The 18,164-nt window shown below is 42.4% G+C and overlaps 1 protein-coding gene across 3 annotated transcripts in view; it reads left to right on the forward strand.

Moving 5' to 3' along the window:
• Positions 1–18,164, forward strand: part of MOCS1 (molybdenum cofactor synthesis 1) — a 98,241-nt gene that overhangs the window by 19,093 nt on the left and 60,984 nt on the right. For 2 of the 3 annotated variants that reach the window (XM_033936605.1, XM_033936607.1), the window contains exons 2-3: positions 4,643–4,775; positions 6,297–6,464. In XM_033936605.1, coding sequence (XP_033792496.1) covers positions 4,643–4,775; positions 6,297–6,464 — 301 coding nt within the window. The remainder of the gene's footprint in view (positions 1–4,642; positions 4,776–6,296; positions 6,465–18,164) is intronic. The other variant, XM_033936606.1, reaches the window with a different exon arrangement.

Raw genomic sequence — 18,164 nt, forward strand, 5'->3', positions numbered from 1 at the left:
TGATTCAGCATCCCCTCTCTGATGAGGCTCACCTCTGAAGAGGCTCACCGTAGCTGTAATAGAAGTGAATGGAGAATCAGGTGCACGCATCCCTGCTCATCAGAGTGCTGTTCCCACTGTCAGCGGTGCACATGGAGGGATCACTCAGTCAGGGTAAATATTACTGCTTTTTTGGGTTCCTCTCCACAGTGTCCCTTTAATGAATGTTTATTATTAGATATATTCATCTTCTATATTAGTGATTGCAGACTTGGGACCTGCTCAACCTTTTTTTTGCTCATCGGCTAGTGTTAGTGTTTGTGCGACCCCAGAAAATATTTTTTCGGCCAGTGCAGCCCAGGGAAGCTAAAAAGTTGGACACCCTTGCTTTACGTAGAATCAAGTAATATTGTAACTGTATTGATTAAAGTTTATAAATAGGAAATGGAAATAAGGCAGGTTTTTGGGAACTAAACCCCTATCAGGTCAGGACAGGATACCATAGCAGCAGGGGTGCCCAAATGGTCGATCGCAAATGCAATGTGAGTCGATCGTGTTACCTTTGCAATCTTTTTCTTCCTGCCTCCCCGAGCCAGGCCAGGCGCATACAAGCGCCGGACTCACAAGACTTCACCTCCGATGTCAATTCTGACGTTGGAGAGGAAGTTCTGGGCCAGCCAATCGCTGCCTGGCTAGCCTGGAACTTCCTCTCTGATGACGTTAGAATTGATGTTAGAGGTGAAGTCTTATGAATCCGGTGCTTGTATGTGCCTGGCCTGGCTCGTGGAAGCAGCAGGGAGAAATCGTCGTGGTGGCTTAAGGGGTAGGGAAAGAATCGGGGAAGTGGAAAAATCAGTGCGATGGCTTGGGGGGGCAGGGGGAGAGAAAGACAGGCAGGGGGGAGAGAGAAAGAAAGAGAGACAGAAAGAAAAGGGGATGGGCAGAAAGAAAAAAAAATATTGGATTTACAGTGAGAAGAAGGAAGTGCAACCAGAGATTCATGAAATCACCAGACAAAAAGGTAGGAAAAATTATTTATTTTCAATTTAGTGATCAAAATGTGTCCGTTTTGAGAATTTATATCTGCTGTCTACATTTTGCACTATGGCCCTCTTACTAAACTGCAATAGTGTTTTTTTAGTGCAGGGAGCCTAAGAGCATTGAGAGCAGCGCAGGGCATTCAGCGCATCTCCCTTTGCTAAAAACCGCAATTGCGATTTAGTAAAAAGGGAGGGGTATATTTGTCTGTTTTTGTATAGTTGTTCCTGAGCTGACATTGCATAGAATCATCTGCCTTGACCTCTTTGAAAACCTGCGGAATATAAATGATAATTAACATTTTCTCTGCGTACAGTGTGCTTTGTGTTTTTTAAAAAATTTTATTGTTGGTAGATCATTTGACTTGGTCATTTTAAAAGTAGCTCGCAAGCTCAAAAATTGTAGGCACCCCTGCTGTAGAGCCATTTCTTGTATGACTGGATGAGCTATATTTATCTTTTTTTTGTTGTTGTTTAAATTCATGCAGAAATAAATGGCTAGATTGAACCTACTGACTTCATTAACGCCTTTCGCTTTTTTTAACCTCCACCATTTGAAAGAGGGCAAATACTTCTTAAATTTAGTAAAAATATTCTGGCACAAGTGTCAAACCTTAATAAAGGAAGTCATATTGAGAATTGGAAAATAATAATAATTAACTAATAAAAATAGTACACATTTAGGGCTCCTTTTACTAAGTTGCCACACACGCTAGATGCTAACGCCAGCATTGAGCTGGCGTTAGTTTTCCCAAGTAGCGCGGGGGTTTACACATGCTAAAAAAAGAGGGTTAATTTTCCCCACCACCAAATTTCCCCATCCTGCCCCAGCCGGCTACTTTTTCATGCCACCAGCTGGAAAAAATTTCTAGGGAGAACACTGGCCCTTTCCTGCGGCAATACAGTCCATCATGGTAATAACGGGCTGCTCTATGACAGGCTCCCCATTACTGCAGTAATGGTTACTGTGTCGCCATCTACTACAGATTACCCTTATTCAGTTATCACTACTAACTAACTTAATTCTCAATGGCAATGAACAGAACTTTACATATCAAAGGTATATAAATATACTTGGTAACAACTGGAGATTGTTGCATTTTTATTATATTTAACACCTTGACTGTTACTACAGGGAAGCAATAAACGGCTTTTGTCACAAGATTAAATCTGAGCCATAAAGAAATGAAAGTGGAGTGAGGGAAGCAAAGTTGTGTTGACATTGACGTCTTTAATGTCAAATGATTTTGGAAGATATTTTATTTAAAATATCTATAACTGACTTCTTAACTCAAACAAAATTCATTGAAGCTTGTTCTCGAATATTTGCAGTGTTGACTTCTCATAGGCATTGTTGATGCAGCTTGAGTTCTTCAGTGTTGGTGCTGGTATGTATGTATATTTAGTTAGTTAGTTAATAGACTTTACTTACCACTTTTTGAAGAAATTCACTCAGCTTTATTTTCTGGTGTTTCACACAATATCTATAACCAGGATAGTACAGAGTTTGTGTTACTGCTGCCATAGTAGTATTTGAATAGATTTTTTTTTTTTTTAAATGTTGGTTTGTAAAGTGGATTTTCTTACCTGTAATGGGGATTCTCTGTAGATAGTAGGAAAATGTAGCCACACTTGATGGTGAAGTCTCTTGACTGAGCCTTCATGTTGGTGCTCACCTTTGGCTTAATGAGCTTCTGTAGCAAATTCCTGCATCTCATGCAGCATCTCCTGTCTCTCTCTTTAGTTTTGTCCAACAGCTGTATGATTACTAGAGAAGTAATAGAGGACAGTAGATGGGGAAGTGTACCTGCATCTTCCTTACTTGTCTATGGAAAACCCCTTTTACAGGTAAGCAGGGGAGATGAAGGCATTCCTGATGGTAAGTCCCAAGCTGAGGTTCCTGCCATGCCAGCCGGCTTATGTTGCATGACCTACAGGAACTGGAAGCTCAGTTTCCTAACCCATCAGGGGCGGGAAATTTCATGGTGACACCAGAAAGTATTTCTTCACCGAAAGAGTGGTTGATCATTGGAACAAGCTTCCGATACAGCGTGCCAGATTTTAAAGGTAAATGGGATGCCCATGTGGGATCCCTAAGAGGGTGGAGTTAAGAATGGGCCATTAGTAGCGGGATCTCCAGGAGAGCAGACTTGGGGGGGTGGGTCTGCCGTCATTTTTCTATGTTTCTATGTTTCATCTAAGAGTGACTTCCTTGGTGGGGCCCCTGAATGTTTACCTGCTTCATAAAGCCCTTTTCCACCTTGATGCTAGCAGAGTGGGTGTCCCAAGGTTCTGGACCGGTTGTATTCTTTTGCCACTGAAGAGAAGGACAGGTACTGAAGGTACTTCAAGGTTTACGGCTGTTTTGCTGCAGGGTGGCTCATTTCTTGAGAGGCTTCATGAAAAGTAGGTGGAACAACATTTAAGCGTGGTATTTTTACTGGCTCTGCTACTGTGCAGGCAGTTATGTAGCTAGTGCTATGCTGCATTGGTTGCAGCAGCCACTCAAATCCCCTGAAGTGTCTCGTCTGGAATTGGGGACTGCTGCCTAAACTGATGTCCTGTATGACCTGGTTTTCTCTTTCCTCCTTGAGCATTGGGCAGCAAATACAACTAAACTCAGTCAGTTGTCCTTTCAGGGATGGTGGCTTTTTGATGAGGATTTGGAGAAGTTGAATAAGGAAGGGGAGAGGCGTAACTTCCTGAATTGTGCAGAAGAGCTCCCAGTACCCCCTGGCTGCTAAGGGCCGCTCAAGGGCTGGGGTTATTTCTAATCAGACAGAAAACACAAATTTCCCTTGCATCTAGATGAAACTGCAATGTGATGTCCCAATCAGCATCCAATGAACTGAAATCTCCTAGCAATAGCACTTCCATTTTTCATAACGATTTTGCGAATGTCTTGGATTAAATCTTTCTTCCATTCCATATTCCCAGATTAACCAGTAGACCTATATCCCATTTGTAGTTACCACACCCGAGCTCATCAAAAAAAGGAACAAAGTGTTAAAATCTGTAATACTACAGAACTCAGAGACTTGCACTAGTCTATTAATTATACCCTGTGCTTATCTCAATATGAGATCTGTAAGGAATAAGGCCCATGTGGCTAGAGATCTAATATTTACTAAATAACTTGTTTGTCTTTTTATTTCTGAAATGTAGCTACTTTCTAGTGATGACCCTATAATTGGAGATTTGCTACATCCGGGATTTATAATCATTCCCTTATGTCATAGTCACAAAGAGGAGGTGGCCTGGCTATCATTCCCCAAGACAGTTTTAAATTTACAGTCTTGGATTCCAAGATACCTAACCATTTAGAGATACCTGTAAATTAAGTAGAGATGACCTGATGGAACGTCATTCACTTTTACATGAGTTTGTCAGGCTTTTCGCCCTTTGTACAGCATGGAAACTGTTTTAGCTGCTATCTTAGATCTCTTATATAACTTGTTAAGTAAAGGTTCCAGTACTCTGCATATGAGGCTGAATTCAGAGCATAATTGAAACTGAACTTGGGCTTTTGATCTAGAAGCAGCAAAAGAGTTTGACCTTGGTAATCCACACCCTCCCTCCTACATTAGATGGCCGTCTTATTTCACCACTGTCTTCTTTTCTTGCAGGAGTTAACTGGGACAGAAAGGAAGCCATTTTTCAATGGACAACATTTACCGTTTTCAGCTTTCTTAACTGACAGCTTTGGACGCCAGCACAACTATTTACGGATATCCTTAACAGAGAAATGCAACCTGAGATGTAAGTACCTGCTAGCAAGGGATCCAAAGATATACTGGTGACTTGTACTTAAAAGTCTCTTTTTTGAGGAAACCTCATTTTCATATGTGATGGTCTGTGTATCTTGCTCTGTGATCTTTAGTTTATTTGCTCACTTATTGGTTAAAGAACTTTTGTAGTCTAGGCTCATAGTTTAGACATGCTTAATGTTCTACAGTAATGAAGAAAACCTGTGTTTGATTATAAATGGTGGTAGAGTTTCAGTAGAGATGATGTCTGTTATTAATAGCTTGCTCAGAAAAAGAGATATCAAAGCCATACTGTATTGCCTAAGTAATTTTTGCACACTCAAAATAAGTTACATTTTCACCCTCAACATGTGCAGGAAGGAAAATTGTAATACTCGTATGTTCTAGTTGGAGTCGTTTGGCAGAATGATGGCCATTATCTGATGGGACAAGCTACAGTAATTTTTTTAGCTTGAGCTATGGAGAGCATATAAAATTTGAGTCTCTTTGTATTTTTATTTTCTTATGCATTCTTCGCTCACACAGCTTTGTGAGGCATATGGGGATGAAGATTTGCTTGAGGTCACATTTGTTGTTGACTAGGGTTAGAGCTAAGGAGTGCTTACTGCTAGATATGACAGATCTCCTCTTCATTCCTGGCTTGATTTTATTCAGTCTTACTTTTCTGTTATTTGCTCCAGAAAGATAAGATTTCCATTGTTGTGTACTTATCTGAACCCATTATGAAGTCAATCAGAGGAAGTGAGCTGCCACCATTTCAGCATAACTACCGTATTTTCACTCATATACCGCGCACCCGTGTAAAACGCGCACACAGGTATAGCGCGCGGGGAACTGCAATTTATGTAAATAAATTTTTATATACCGCGCACACCTGTATACCGCGCATGCCGCCCCGACTCTCCCGTCGCTCCCCGACTCTCCTTTAGCCCGCCCCGACTCTCCTCTGGTCAGCCCGACTCTCCTTTAGCCCACCCCGAATCTCCTCTCCCCCTTGAAGTCCTGTCCCCACCCTGAAAGCCTGATGCCCCCCCCCCCGATGTCCGATTCACACCCCCCCCCCGCAGGACCGCTCGCATCCCCACAGCCTCCCCCCCCATCATGTAGAAGTTTCCTACCGTCATCCTGCTGCTTCCTCTTCCGGCGGTCCCGCCCTTTCTCTGACGTCAGGCTGTGGGGGGTGCAAGTGGTCCTTCGGGGTGGGGGTGCGGGTGCGGGATCGAGCGCGAGCGGTCCTTCGGGGTGCGGGTGCGAGCGGTCCTGTGGAGGGGGGGGTGAATCGGACGTCGGGGGGAACTATGTAAAAAAAAAGGGGATAACATGCTCACGAATATAACGCGCATGGTTATACACGGTTTGTAAAATCGTGTATAACGCGCGCGTTATATGCGTGAAAATATGGTAATTTGCTGTGTTGAGCAATGCAGAATGATGGGGCAAATGCCATAATTTTGGATTTACCTTGATTCCTGCCCTTTTTCTGTAAGAGTTTCTAATGTGCATATTATTTCAGGTCAGTACTGTATGCCAGAGGAGGGTGTTCAGTTGACACCCAAGTCAGATCTCCTCACCACTAAGGAGATAATCACTCTTTCCAAGCTCTTTGTAAAAGAAGGGGTGGATAAAATCAGACTAACTGGTGGAGAGCCCCTCATCCGGCCGGATGTTGTTAACATTGTGGGTGAGTATGTTTACATTTATTTGTTTGCACAGTTTGATCTCCATTCATAAAAACATCATGGCAATTACGTTTCCAGAAATTAGTACTTATTATAATATATGAATAACGTTATAAGTAGTGAACATAAGTAGCAGAAAGCAATCCAAGTATAACAAATTTCAAGTTTATTTAAAAAATTTTATACCGCTTAATCAAATTTCTACGCGGTGTACAATGTAAAAAATTCCATAAAAACAGATTAAAATTAGAAATACTAAACAAGACCAGGGTAAGTTAATAAGACACATAACAAGACATATGAACTTACTTCACACAAATGGGAAAAGGGCAAGAACTACAATCTTTAAAGAAAAAAGCACAGTAAGAGGGAAAAGCAATAGGTGAGGGTAAAAAGCTATAAATCTTTGTTTTGGTCCTTAAAAGGACAGTTAGGCCCGGATTCTGTATAGGACAGCCCAGGAGAGGTGCCTTATACAGAATCGGGCCTACACTTAACCCCGATTCTGTAACCGGTGTCCATGTTACAGACGCCGGTTACAGAATCGGGTTAGAGTAGACGCTGCAGCTATACTTATCGCGGCAAGGGATAGGAGGGGGGGGGTATTTCTGTCATGGTTTCATTCCCTTGTGAAATATTGGTTGGCAGCACGATTCAAGTAAAATTGGGTGCCGTTTTTTTTAAAAATTCTTTATTCATTTTAAAAATCTTTCATCAAGTGTACAATAATCATAATAAACACAATGAATCAAGGCATTTGCATATCTTATCATTATAATCTAAACATATAAATGTAACCCTCTCCCCACCCTCCCTCAAAGCCCTTCATTCATGTAAAGAAACCTATATTTGTATCCCTCCCCCCTCCTATTATATATGATGTCTGACTAATAGGAAAATGGCATTTAATCATGACAAAAATATGTTAATGGCTCCCATATTTTAACAAAATTATTATAATTTCCATTTTGTATCGCTATTGATCTTTCCATTCTGTATATGTGGCATAATGAATTCCACCAAAAATTAAAGTGGGAGTCTTTTTAATTGTTGTTGAAGGGATTGTGATTGATTAGAAATGCATATATGATTAATATTATTTGTATAGATACTGTACTGCATTTTTGTTAACTTTAGAAAATCAATAAAGATTTAAAAAAAAAAAAAAGTTCAAGGAGAAATAAAATGTTCAGATCTACATTCTGCAACTATTTCTTCTTTATCTCTATAGTGGTTTATTAAGTTGGGTTTTGGGCCAGAGAAGCCCAGAGCAGCATTTCCCTGAATTTATAATTTGTGGCCTGTGAGGATACTTTTGTATTCTCCTCCCACCCTCCCACCTGCCAGGCTGCTTGACAGTCTTCTTTAACCACTAGGGTAGACTGCCTCTCTTTCATAAGCACCTGCAGTGCTGCTCTCTGGATGGTCAACATAGCTGTGCCTGACTTCTCGGACATTGTTAATGTTTCCTTTGGTCTTATATGTGATTAGTCCTCACGAGGGGCCACTGAAAAGTTCTCAGCCCATCCAACAAAGTTGGGGCAGACTCCATCAAAGGCTTAAGGGCAAAGTGCCCAAAAGTTCACTGCACTGCTCAGCACGATTCAAGTCAAATCGGGTGCCGTTTAATGAATCAAGCTGAGCGGAACCTATTTTGAAGGCGCCCAAGAAATAGGCCAGCTCTAGGCACAACTAAAAGTTTGACGCCTAACTTAGCGCTTAAGAGTGTGGCGCAGTGGTTAAAGCTAAAGCCTCAGCACCCTCGTGTTGTGGGTTCAAACCCACGCTGCTCCTTATGACCCTGGGCAAGTCACTTAATCCCCCCCTTGCCCCAGGTCCATTAGCTAGATTGTGAGCCTTCCGGGACAGACAGGGAAAAATGCTTGAGGACCTGAATAAATTCATGTAAACCGTTCTGAGCTCTCCTGGGAAAAACGGTATAGAAAATTCAATAAATAAATAAATAAATAAGAACAGTGATTCTGCAGCAAGGCGCCTAACATGCATAGCGCCTATTTTTTTGAAGACTGCCTAAATTTTTAGAGGCGCCTTGTTGCAGAATCGCGCTTTCTTGATAGGTGCCTATGTTTCAATCAATGCTGATTAAAAAGCTTAATTGAGCTTGTTATTCAATTTAGATAGGCGCCTATTTAGTTGGGCGCCTCCGAAATGGGTGCCTAACTTTAGGCGCTGGTTACAGAATTTGGGCCTTAGTCCAGTGATTTTTTTTTTTTCTTTCGATTTTTTTATTCTGTATTTTTCAGAAGGAATGAAAAAAGTATATAATCACTAGACTAAGTGTATAGCCGTGGATGGAGACTGCTCCAGCTTTATTGGTTGGGCTGAGAACTTTTCAGCGGCCCCCTTGCATTGTTGTTGTATATTCCAGCCAGCCTGGACTATACCTCTGAAAACTGATATACATAAGAACATTGAGTTGCCATACTGGGACAGATCAAAGGTCCATCATGCCCAGTATCCTGTTTCCAGTACTGGCCAACCCAGTTCACAAGTACCTGTTCACAAGATCCCAAGCAGCAGTGGTGTACCTAGCATATGTGACACCTGGGGCCCATCATTTTTTTGACACCCCCCCATCTAAATCAAAAATTTGATTTTTAGTAACAATCCACATATCGCACAACAAGAGTGTACCTAGGAAAAGGCAGCATCTTAAACACTGTAGTGAGCACTAGAACATCAACACTTACATTGTAAAACTAAGCAAGCCAGATCCCGCACAGTCAATTGATCCTGCACAGTCAATCCAACTGGAAACTATGTCCTTTTCATACACACAGAACAGAGATACACCCTCGCCCAATATGGAATAATCACAAACTAAAAAATATAAATATGTAGACAAAAGTTAAACTGAACCGCCAAGAAACCAGACTCTGCATACAATGCAGCACCACAACACCACAAAAACAGTGACACGTGTCCCCTAATACTGTGCAAATATAAGACAGTAGATGTAAATTTGAAAAAACTGATACATAACAATCACCACTTTACAAATTAACAAATAAAAATAAACAAATAATGAGAAATAGAAAATACCATTTTATTGGACTAATCCATTTTTCAATTAGCTTTCAGAGGCCAAATCTTTCTTAAGAACAGTACAGTATACTGACTGTTATGGTATCCTGTCCTGAGGAAAGGGGTTTAGTCCCAAAAGTTGCCTTATTTCCATTCCCTATTTATAAACTTTTATCAATACAGTTACATATACTACTTGATTCTAAGTAAAGCAACAAAAAATCTTTCTACCTTTTGTCGTTTCTGCTTTAATCATCTTCTCTTTGCTCTCTCCCTTCCATGCAGCATCTGCCCTCTCTGCCCTTTCCATCTACTGGTCATACCCTCTTTCTCTTCCATATGGCATCTTCCCTCTTTCTATGTCCCTTCAATAAACTGTATATCCGGGGTCCCTTCTCTCCTTTGCACATGATTCATTTCAGCTTCACCCTCTCTACATTTTTCTGTCTCCACCTCCTCCCCTTTGTTTTGGCATCTCTCTCTCTCTTCTCCTTTCCTTCTTTCCCTTCCCATTCCCACACCATGGTGTGGTATCTCTATCTCCTTCCATTCCCTCCCCCCATGCCATGGCATCTCTTCCTCCCCTTCCATGGTCTGGTATCTCCTTTCCTTTTTTCCTTTCCCTCCCTCCCATGGACTTGGCATCTCTGGTTCATCTCCCTTGTCTTCCCTCTCTCCCTAATTGGGTGCTGCAGCAGCAGCATTTCTCTCCTCTTCCCTGTGCAGCAGCAGCATTTCTCTCCCCTCCCTTGCCTGTGCAGCATTTCTCTCCCCTCCCTTGCCTGTGCAGCATTTCTTTCCCCCCTTTGCCTGTGCAGCAGCAGCATTTCTACCATCCCCCCCTTCCCTCTGCAGCAGCAACATTTATCTTCCCTGCCCAGCATGTCTGGCCGGTTTCTCTGCTCAAAGCTGCGGACATCTACACCTCACCAATCCGCGGCTGTGTCGGAAGCCTTCTCTCTGACGTCAGAGGGAATGCTTCTGACGCAGCTGCGGATCGCGCGAGGAGCCAGCCAAAAGCTGTACAACGCCGGAGTAACCACCCGCGGACACCCCTGTTTACTGCCACTGCTGCTGGTTAAGGAAAGCAGCAGCGGCAGAATAGGGAGGGTGGCCGGCTGTGCACCCCCTTTGGGCGTGCACCCAGGGCAGACCGCCCCCCCCCCTTGGTATGCCACCGCCAAGCAGTAAAACAGATTTTATCCTAGAAATAAGCAGTGGATTTTCCCAAGCCATCTTAATAATGGCTTATGGACTTTTGTTGTAGGAAATTATCTAAACCTTTTTAAAATCCTGCTAAGCTAACTGCTTTCACCACATTCTCTGGCAAAGAATTTCAGAGTTTAATATTTACTCTGGTTTGTTTTAAATCTACTACTTAGTAGCTTCACTGCATGCCTCCTAGTCCTAGTATTTTTTTTAAACAAGCGATTCATATCTACTTGTTTCACTCCACTCAGAATTTTATAGACCTCTATCGAGCCATCTCTTCCCAGGCTGAAGAACCCTAGTCACTTAGCTTTTCTTCATAAGGAAGTCATCCTATCCCTTTTATCATTTTTATCACCCTTCTCTGTCCCCTCCTCTAATTTCGCTTTATCTTTTTTGAGATGCAACAACTAGAATTGCACACAGTATTCGAGGTTTGGCCGCACTATAGAACGATACAAAGGCATTATAATATTTTCATCTTTGTTTTCCAGTTCCTTTCCTGAGATCAGAGATCTCAGGCTTCCATGGCCTGGCTTTTTGTATGCAGGTTCTGAGGTCAATGGCAGCCTTGGAGGCAGTCCTCTGGGCCAGAACAACATGTGCCCTTTATAGGAGCTCCTACCCTCTTGGTGGTCTCCACAGCACCATCCCTGTCAGATGCCGCTCCCCTGGATGGTTCCATCTCTCAGCTGCTTGAGCTGGTGACATCAGGAGGAGGCTTTCTACCAGGGCTGGCTTCTTCGGACTTCCAAGTGGATGACTCTTATGACGGATGCCAGCCTGTTGGGTTGGGGTGATTACTGCAAGGATTGCTCCATTAAAGGGCAGTGGTCTCCTCATCCGAAATATTGGTTAAGAACATAAGAACATAAGCGTTGCCTCTGCCGGGTCAGACCAGGGGTCCATCGTGCCCGGCAGTCCGCTCCCGCGGCGGCCCCCCAGGTCCATGACCTGAAAGTGTTCCCTACCTAACCTAAAATATCCATACCCTATTCGCTCAATGTCCTGTAAGGTAAACCTCTATCTGTACCCTGTTATCCCCTTTGCTTCCAGGAAATCATCCAGTCCCTTTTTGAACCCCAGAATTGTACTCTGTCCTATCACCTCTCCGGGAAGCGCGTTCCAGGTGTCCACCACCCTCTGAGTGAAGAAGAACCTCCTTGCATTCGTTATGAATCTGTCTCCTCTCAGTTTTTCTGAATGACCTCTTGTTTTAGTTGTCCCTGCTAGTCTAAAGAATCTGTCCCTCTCCACCTTCTCTATGCCTTTCATGATTTTATAAGTTTCTATCATGTCCCCTCTCAGTCTCCGCTTCTCCAGGGTAAAGAGCCCCAGCCTGTCCAACCGTTCGGCATATGAAAGGTTCTCCATACCCTTTATCATCCTCGTTGCCCTCCTCTGGACCCTCTCGAGTATTGCCATGTCCTTCTTGAGGTATGGCGACCAGTATTGGACGCAGTATTCCAGATGTGGGCGCACCATTGCTCGATACAGTGGCAGGATAACTTCTTTTGTTCTGGTAGTGATACCTTTTTTGATAATGCCCAACATTCTGTTCGCTTTTTTTGAGGCCGCTGCACATTGTGCCGCCTGCTTCATTGTGTTATCCACCAATACCCCCAGATCTTTTTCTTGGCTGCTTCCCCCGAGTACCCTCCCTCCCATCGTATAGCTGTACATGGAGTTCCCCTTCCCTATGTGCAATACCTTACATTTCTCCACATTGAAGCTCATCTGCCATTTTTTTGCCCACTCACTCAGTTGATCGATCATCTGGTGCTTCGGATGATTCAGCTAGCGCTCCTCGTTCTCCAGTCTCTTCTGGAAAGAAAAACAGTGCAAGTATTTTCCAACAATAATTCAGCTAGTGCTCCTCACTCTCCAGTCTCTTCTGAAAAGAAAATTGGTGCAAGTATTCTCCGATGATGCCTCAGCAATGGCGTACATGAATCATCAAGGGGACACAAGCAGCGCTCCCTTGAGCCAGGAGGCTCGCATGCTGTTCTGCTGGGTGGAAGTGGCAGAAAGGAAAGTACAGTCCAAGTGGCCAGAGTTGTCAGTGTTCAGGCTGCTTTCCTCAGCTTACAGGTCCTGGACCCAGGAGAATAATCCCTCTCATGACAGATGTTCCATCTGATCTTAAGGCGCTGGGGTCAGCCCCATATGGACTTGATGGCTTCAGCAGAGAGCTTGAAGGCCAGGCACTTTTTTTGTCAACGCAGCAGCCTAGGGCCGGATTCCTTGGTTTAGCCATGGCTGGCTCACGTGCTCCTGTATGTGTTCCCTCCATGGCCTCTGGTCAGTTGGGTCCTCCGCTGGATAGCAACGCATCCTGGCCTGTTGATTCTAGTAGCTCCAGACTGGCCTCATTGCTAATGGTTTGCAGATCTCGTCCATCTTCAGTGGGATGAGATACTCCAACTCACTCTTCATCGATATCTTCTCAGTCAGGGGCTGGTGCCCATGGAGATCCCTCTGCACTTTGGTCTTCTGGCATGGCTCTTGATGAAGCGCAGTTTTTCTGATGTAGTTATATTAACTCTCTTGCGCTCAAAGAATCCCTGTGCTTCAGGCTTTTTTGCGCAGGGAACCCCTTCTCCATATTACGGATGCAGGAGTTGTCCTCTGTACTGTACTTTCCTTTCTGCCAAAAGTGGTATCAAGATTCGTTTGCCTGTGTTTCATTCCACAAGTTTAGAGTAACATAGTAGATTACGGCAGATAAAGACCCGAATAGTCCATCCAGTCTACCCTTCCTGATTCAATTTAAATTTTTTAAATTTTTTCTTCTTAGCTTTTTCTGGACAAGAATCCAAAGTTCTACCCGGTACTGTGCTTGGGTTCCAACTGCTGAAATCTCCGTCAAAACTCACTCCAGCCCATCCTCCCCCAACGGCCATATACAGACACAAATCATGCAAGTCTGCCCAGTACTGGCCTTAATTCAATATTTAATATTATTTTCTGATTCTAGATCCGCTGTGTTCATCCCATGCTTCTTTGAACTCCGTCACCATTTTCCTCTCCACCATCTCTGGCAGGAGCGCATTCCAGGCAGCCACCACCCTCTCCGTAAAGTAAAATTTCCTAACATTGCTCTTGAATCTACCACCCCTCAACCTCAAATTATATAAGAACATAAGAATCGCCATCTCCGGATTAGACTTTCGGTCCATCAAGTCCGGCAATCCGCATTTCCTTTCTCTGGAAAAGATTTTGTTCTACGTTAATACCCTTCAAGTATTTGAACGTCTGAATCGTATCTCCCTTGTCTCTCCTTTCCTCTAGTGCAAAGATTGGAGAGTCTTGCTCCACTATTTGGAGAAGACTAATGATTTCAGGTTGTCTGATCACCTTTTTTCTTCCGACTGCTGCACCTCGCCGTAGTCGGCTGGTGTCCAAGTCCTCGATTGCTCGATGGATTTGAATAGCCATTTCCGCGACTTACATCACCCGCGACTCGTTATGTCGCTTTTGGGACCTCGGTGTTGTGGGCAGGATCTTCTGTCCCTCCCTAGCTGTTAACCATTGCTTTGGTGCATCACCTAGCATATGGAATCCGGAAGAGACAAACAGAATGGAAGATTAGGTTTCTTAGTCCCTGTAGGATTCTGAACGACCCGCCCTATCTGTATGCACTCAGTTGTTGAATAGCCTGCTTCTTTCTGCCTCAGTTGTTTTCCTTGCAGGCTTGGCGTCTTTCCAGCCAGTTGCAGGGATCCTGTGTGCAGTTTTCCACTTCTGTGAGTATGATTTATTGAAAGCTGTCTCATGTGGGTGCTCGTTGAATGCAGCAGGTTAGTTCTGCCTTGTTCCTCGATGTTTTGCTGGGATTGCCTTTGTGCCTGTTTATTACTTGTTTCATGTTTTGCAGAGCAGGCCAGTTCAGAATTTGTTTGTGTTGCTGGGGATCTTTCCCCGTATCCCTTTGTCATGAATTTGTTCAGGTATGTTACTTGGCTTTGGGACTTAACTGGATATGTTTGCTAGCTCTCAGGCTAAGGGGGTGGAGCATGTGCTCAGAAAAGTGTTTTGATTTCTGCAACTCTTGGATTACGGATTAGGATTGAACAACTACAGGGATTAACAGAAAGAAGATTATTGAAGGAAGAAACCTAATAATCTTCCATTCAGATTATAGGTTTAGTGTAAAAGATAATAAAATAATTCTATGCTGATGTGTTTTTATAATAAATATTAAGAAGGCCACCCATTGAAGGATTCTTGATGGCATATAGCAGAGAATCTGGATGTAAATCATTCAAAGTCATAACTTTTATTTATTTATTTAGTTTTCCATACTGTTCTCCCAAGGGAGCTCAGAACAGTTTACATGAATTTATTCAGGTACTTGAGCATTTTTTCCTGTCTGTCCTGGCAGGCTCACAATCTATCTAATTCACCTGGAGCAATGGTGGGATTAGGTGACTTGCCCAGGGTCATAGGGAGCAGCGTGGGTTTGATCCCACTGCCTCAAGGTGCTGAGGCTGTAGTTTTAACCACTAGGCCACACTCTTCCCCCCTCTGCATTTATCCTAAATTCCTTCCTAAGCTAGTGTCAGTGTTATCTTATCCAATGAGTTGTCCTGCCAATTTTTTTCTGGAAACTGTATGCCCATCCGGATGAAAGCATATTGCACACTATGAACTGCAAGCAAGCTCTGAAGTGGACTAAAACCCATAGAGAGTCCACCCAACGTTTTGTTTTTTGATTCGGACAGGAAGAGAGGGGCAGCCATGAGTTTATAGTTTATAGTTTATATAGTTTATTCAATTTTTGATTAAACGCTTTTTCGTTTCTTCAAAGCGTTGTACAGAATAAAAATAACTTTACAGAAAAAAGTAAATAAAACATTTAATACAAACTTTTAAGATCAACATGACTGACGTATTAGGTAATTATAGACAGGCATGCAATAGACACGATTGGTAAAGGGGGTAAGAAATACAATTGATGAAATAAAAATAAGAAACATTTAAGGTAAACACAAAAGGAATTAGGGGAAGGGTATAAATTAAAAACAAGTATTAATTATTTAATCTCTGAAATGTGCCTTTTTTTTTTTTTTTTTTTTTCAGTTAAAAGCTTCGTTAAAAAGGAAGCATTTTAAGTTACTTTTAAATTTTTTTAAGTTTTTTTCCATTTTTAAATGTAGTGGAAGAGTGTTCCAGATTGTAGGGGCTGTAACTGAAAAAATTGAGGTACGGCGTGTGCCGATATTTTTTAGGGAAGGAATGTTGAGGTTAAATTGAGATATGGACCTTAAGGATCTTGGTGGGTCGTATGGAATCAGTAATCTGTCTATGAAGGCTGGGGCATTTGACTGCAGAGTTCCGAATGTTAAAAGGGCGATTTTATATGTTACTCTTTGTGAGACTGGCAACCAATGGGCATTTTGAAGAAGAGGGGTTACGTGATCATACTTCTTTGCTCCTGAAATTATCTTAATAGCAGTATTTTGAATCAACTGCAAACGTTTTAAGTCTTTGTGATATATTCCTTTTAAAAGTGAGTTACAGTAATCTAATTTCGATATAACGAGTGAATGTATCAGAATATTGAGAGAACTAATGTCGAGAAGGGGGACTAATGATCGGATCATTCTCATTTTATAAAAACAATTTTTAACTAAGGCGCTTATTTGAGGTCGAAATGTTAATTTATTGTCTATGAGAACACCTAAAATTTTTATAGTAGTGACTGATGATAGTGGAATGTTATCAATAATGATTGGGGAAATTAGTTGCGCTCCCTCTTTTCCTGGGAATAGGAGGGTATTAGTTTTTGAGATGCTCAGTGATAATTTATTGATGTTTAGCCAGTCGTGAATTTTACTTAATTTTTGATTAATTGCCTGAATCTCAGAATGATTGGTTGGGTCAATGGGGTGTAGAATTTGTAGGTCGTCGGCATAAGCGTATACTGTAAACCCTATTGATTGACAAAGAGTCAGAAGTGGAGCCAAGTAGATATTAAATAATAAAGGCGATAAAATAGAGCCTTGTGGGATTCCGAAGTTAGAGTGGTAAGGATTTGATTTTGTTGTGTTGAATTGTACTGTGTAGGATCTATCGGAGAAATAGGAGCGGAACCATTCAAGGGCATGATCGGCTACGCCTATGGATTCAAGACGTTGTAATAAAAGATAATGGTCGATGGTATCGAAAGCTGCAGCAAGATCCAAGGAGATTAGGAGAACGGATTTATGGTGATCTAAATAATAATTTATGGATGTAGTTAGACCAAGTAATGAGTACTCTGTAGAATGGTTGATACGGAAACCAGTTTGGTTGGGGTGGAGTACATGTGTTTTGTCAACGAAGTCCGTCAATTGTTGAAAGACAGTTTTTTCAGTTAATTTACATAGGAATGGAAGATTTGCTATTGGTCGATAGTTAGAACATTTATCAAGATTATTTTTTGGTCTTTGATGATTGGGTTTATGATTGAGTGTTTCCAGTCTGATGGAACATTGGCTGTAGATAAACAAGTGTGAATTATTTGAAGGATATATGATCCAAAAACTGTAAAGTGTCGTTTCAGGAAAAATGGAGGGATAGGATCTAGGATAGAGCCTTTAGTATTCATATGATGTAAGTTATTTTCGATGGCTTTTAATGATGGAGGGATAAAATTAGATAGAGTAGCACGAAGTGTTTGATTCGTGGATGTAATAACCTCATTTTCTGGAGGGCTGGATAGATTAATGATATTAGGTAAATTATTAGCGATTTTGGATCGAATCAGAAACACACTTTGTCCAGTTGGCTGGCAGATTGCATCCTTGTCACTTATGCCTGGACAGGGCTGATTCTCAATGGTTATGTCACAGCTCAGAATGTGAGTCATGGCTATATCTGTATCCCATTTCAGAACTATTGAGATTTGCAGAGCTTTGACATGGGTAATATGAGGAAGGACTTAGCGAAGAATAGTCTGGAATTTGGCAGCTAAGATTTAATGCTAAGTAATGCACGGTCTTGTGTTTGGGTGGAAAATAAATGAGGGAACGGTACAGTTTAGGGGTGAAGAAATTTTGTGCACAAAAGAGGAGCTTGACTTGGGTGTGATAATATGATATGATGTTAAGGTGACCAAATAGGTAGGAAAATGCGCACGTCTTTAAATCTTCGCCAGTGCAAGGAGCTTCTCCAGCCTATTGCTCGCACCAGCGTTGGCTTTCCCTCTGACTTCACTTCCTTGCCTTGTGACCCAGAAGTGATTTCAGAGGAAACCAGGTTGGCACGAGCAGCCAGCCAGAGTAGTTGCTCGTGCTGGTGAAGATTAAAGAGGTAAGGTGGGTACAAGTGTGGCATGGGGAGTGGAGAGGTGCCAGTCCCCTTACCAAGACGGCGCCCGGGGCAGTGCCCCCCCCCCCTTCTTACAACTCCACTGGTAATAATAATAATAAATATTTTGTAAAGGGTGTTTGGGATCATGTGAT

The sequence above is a fragment of the Geotrypetes seraphini genome, chromosome 3, assembly GCF_902459505.1.
Source record: "Geotrypetes seraphini chromosome 3, aGeoSer1.1, whole genome shotgun sequence".
In the NCBI taxonomy this organism is placed as follows: Eukaryota; Metazoa; Chordata; class Amphibia; order Gymnophiona; family Dermophiidae; genus Geotrypetes; species Geotrypetes seraphini.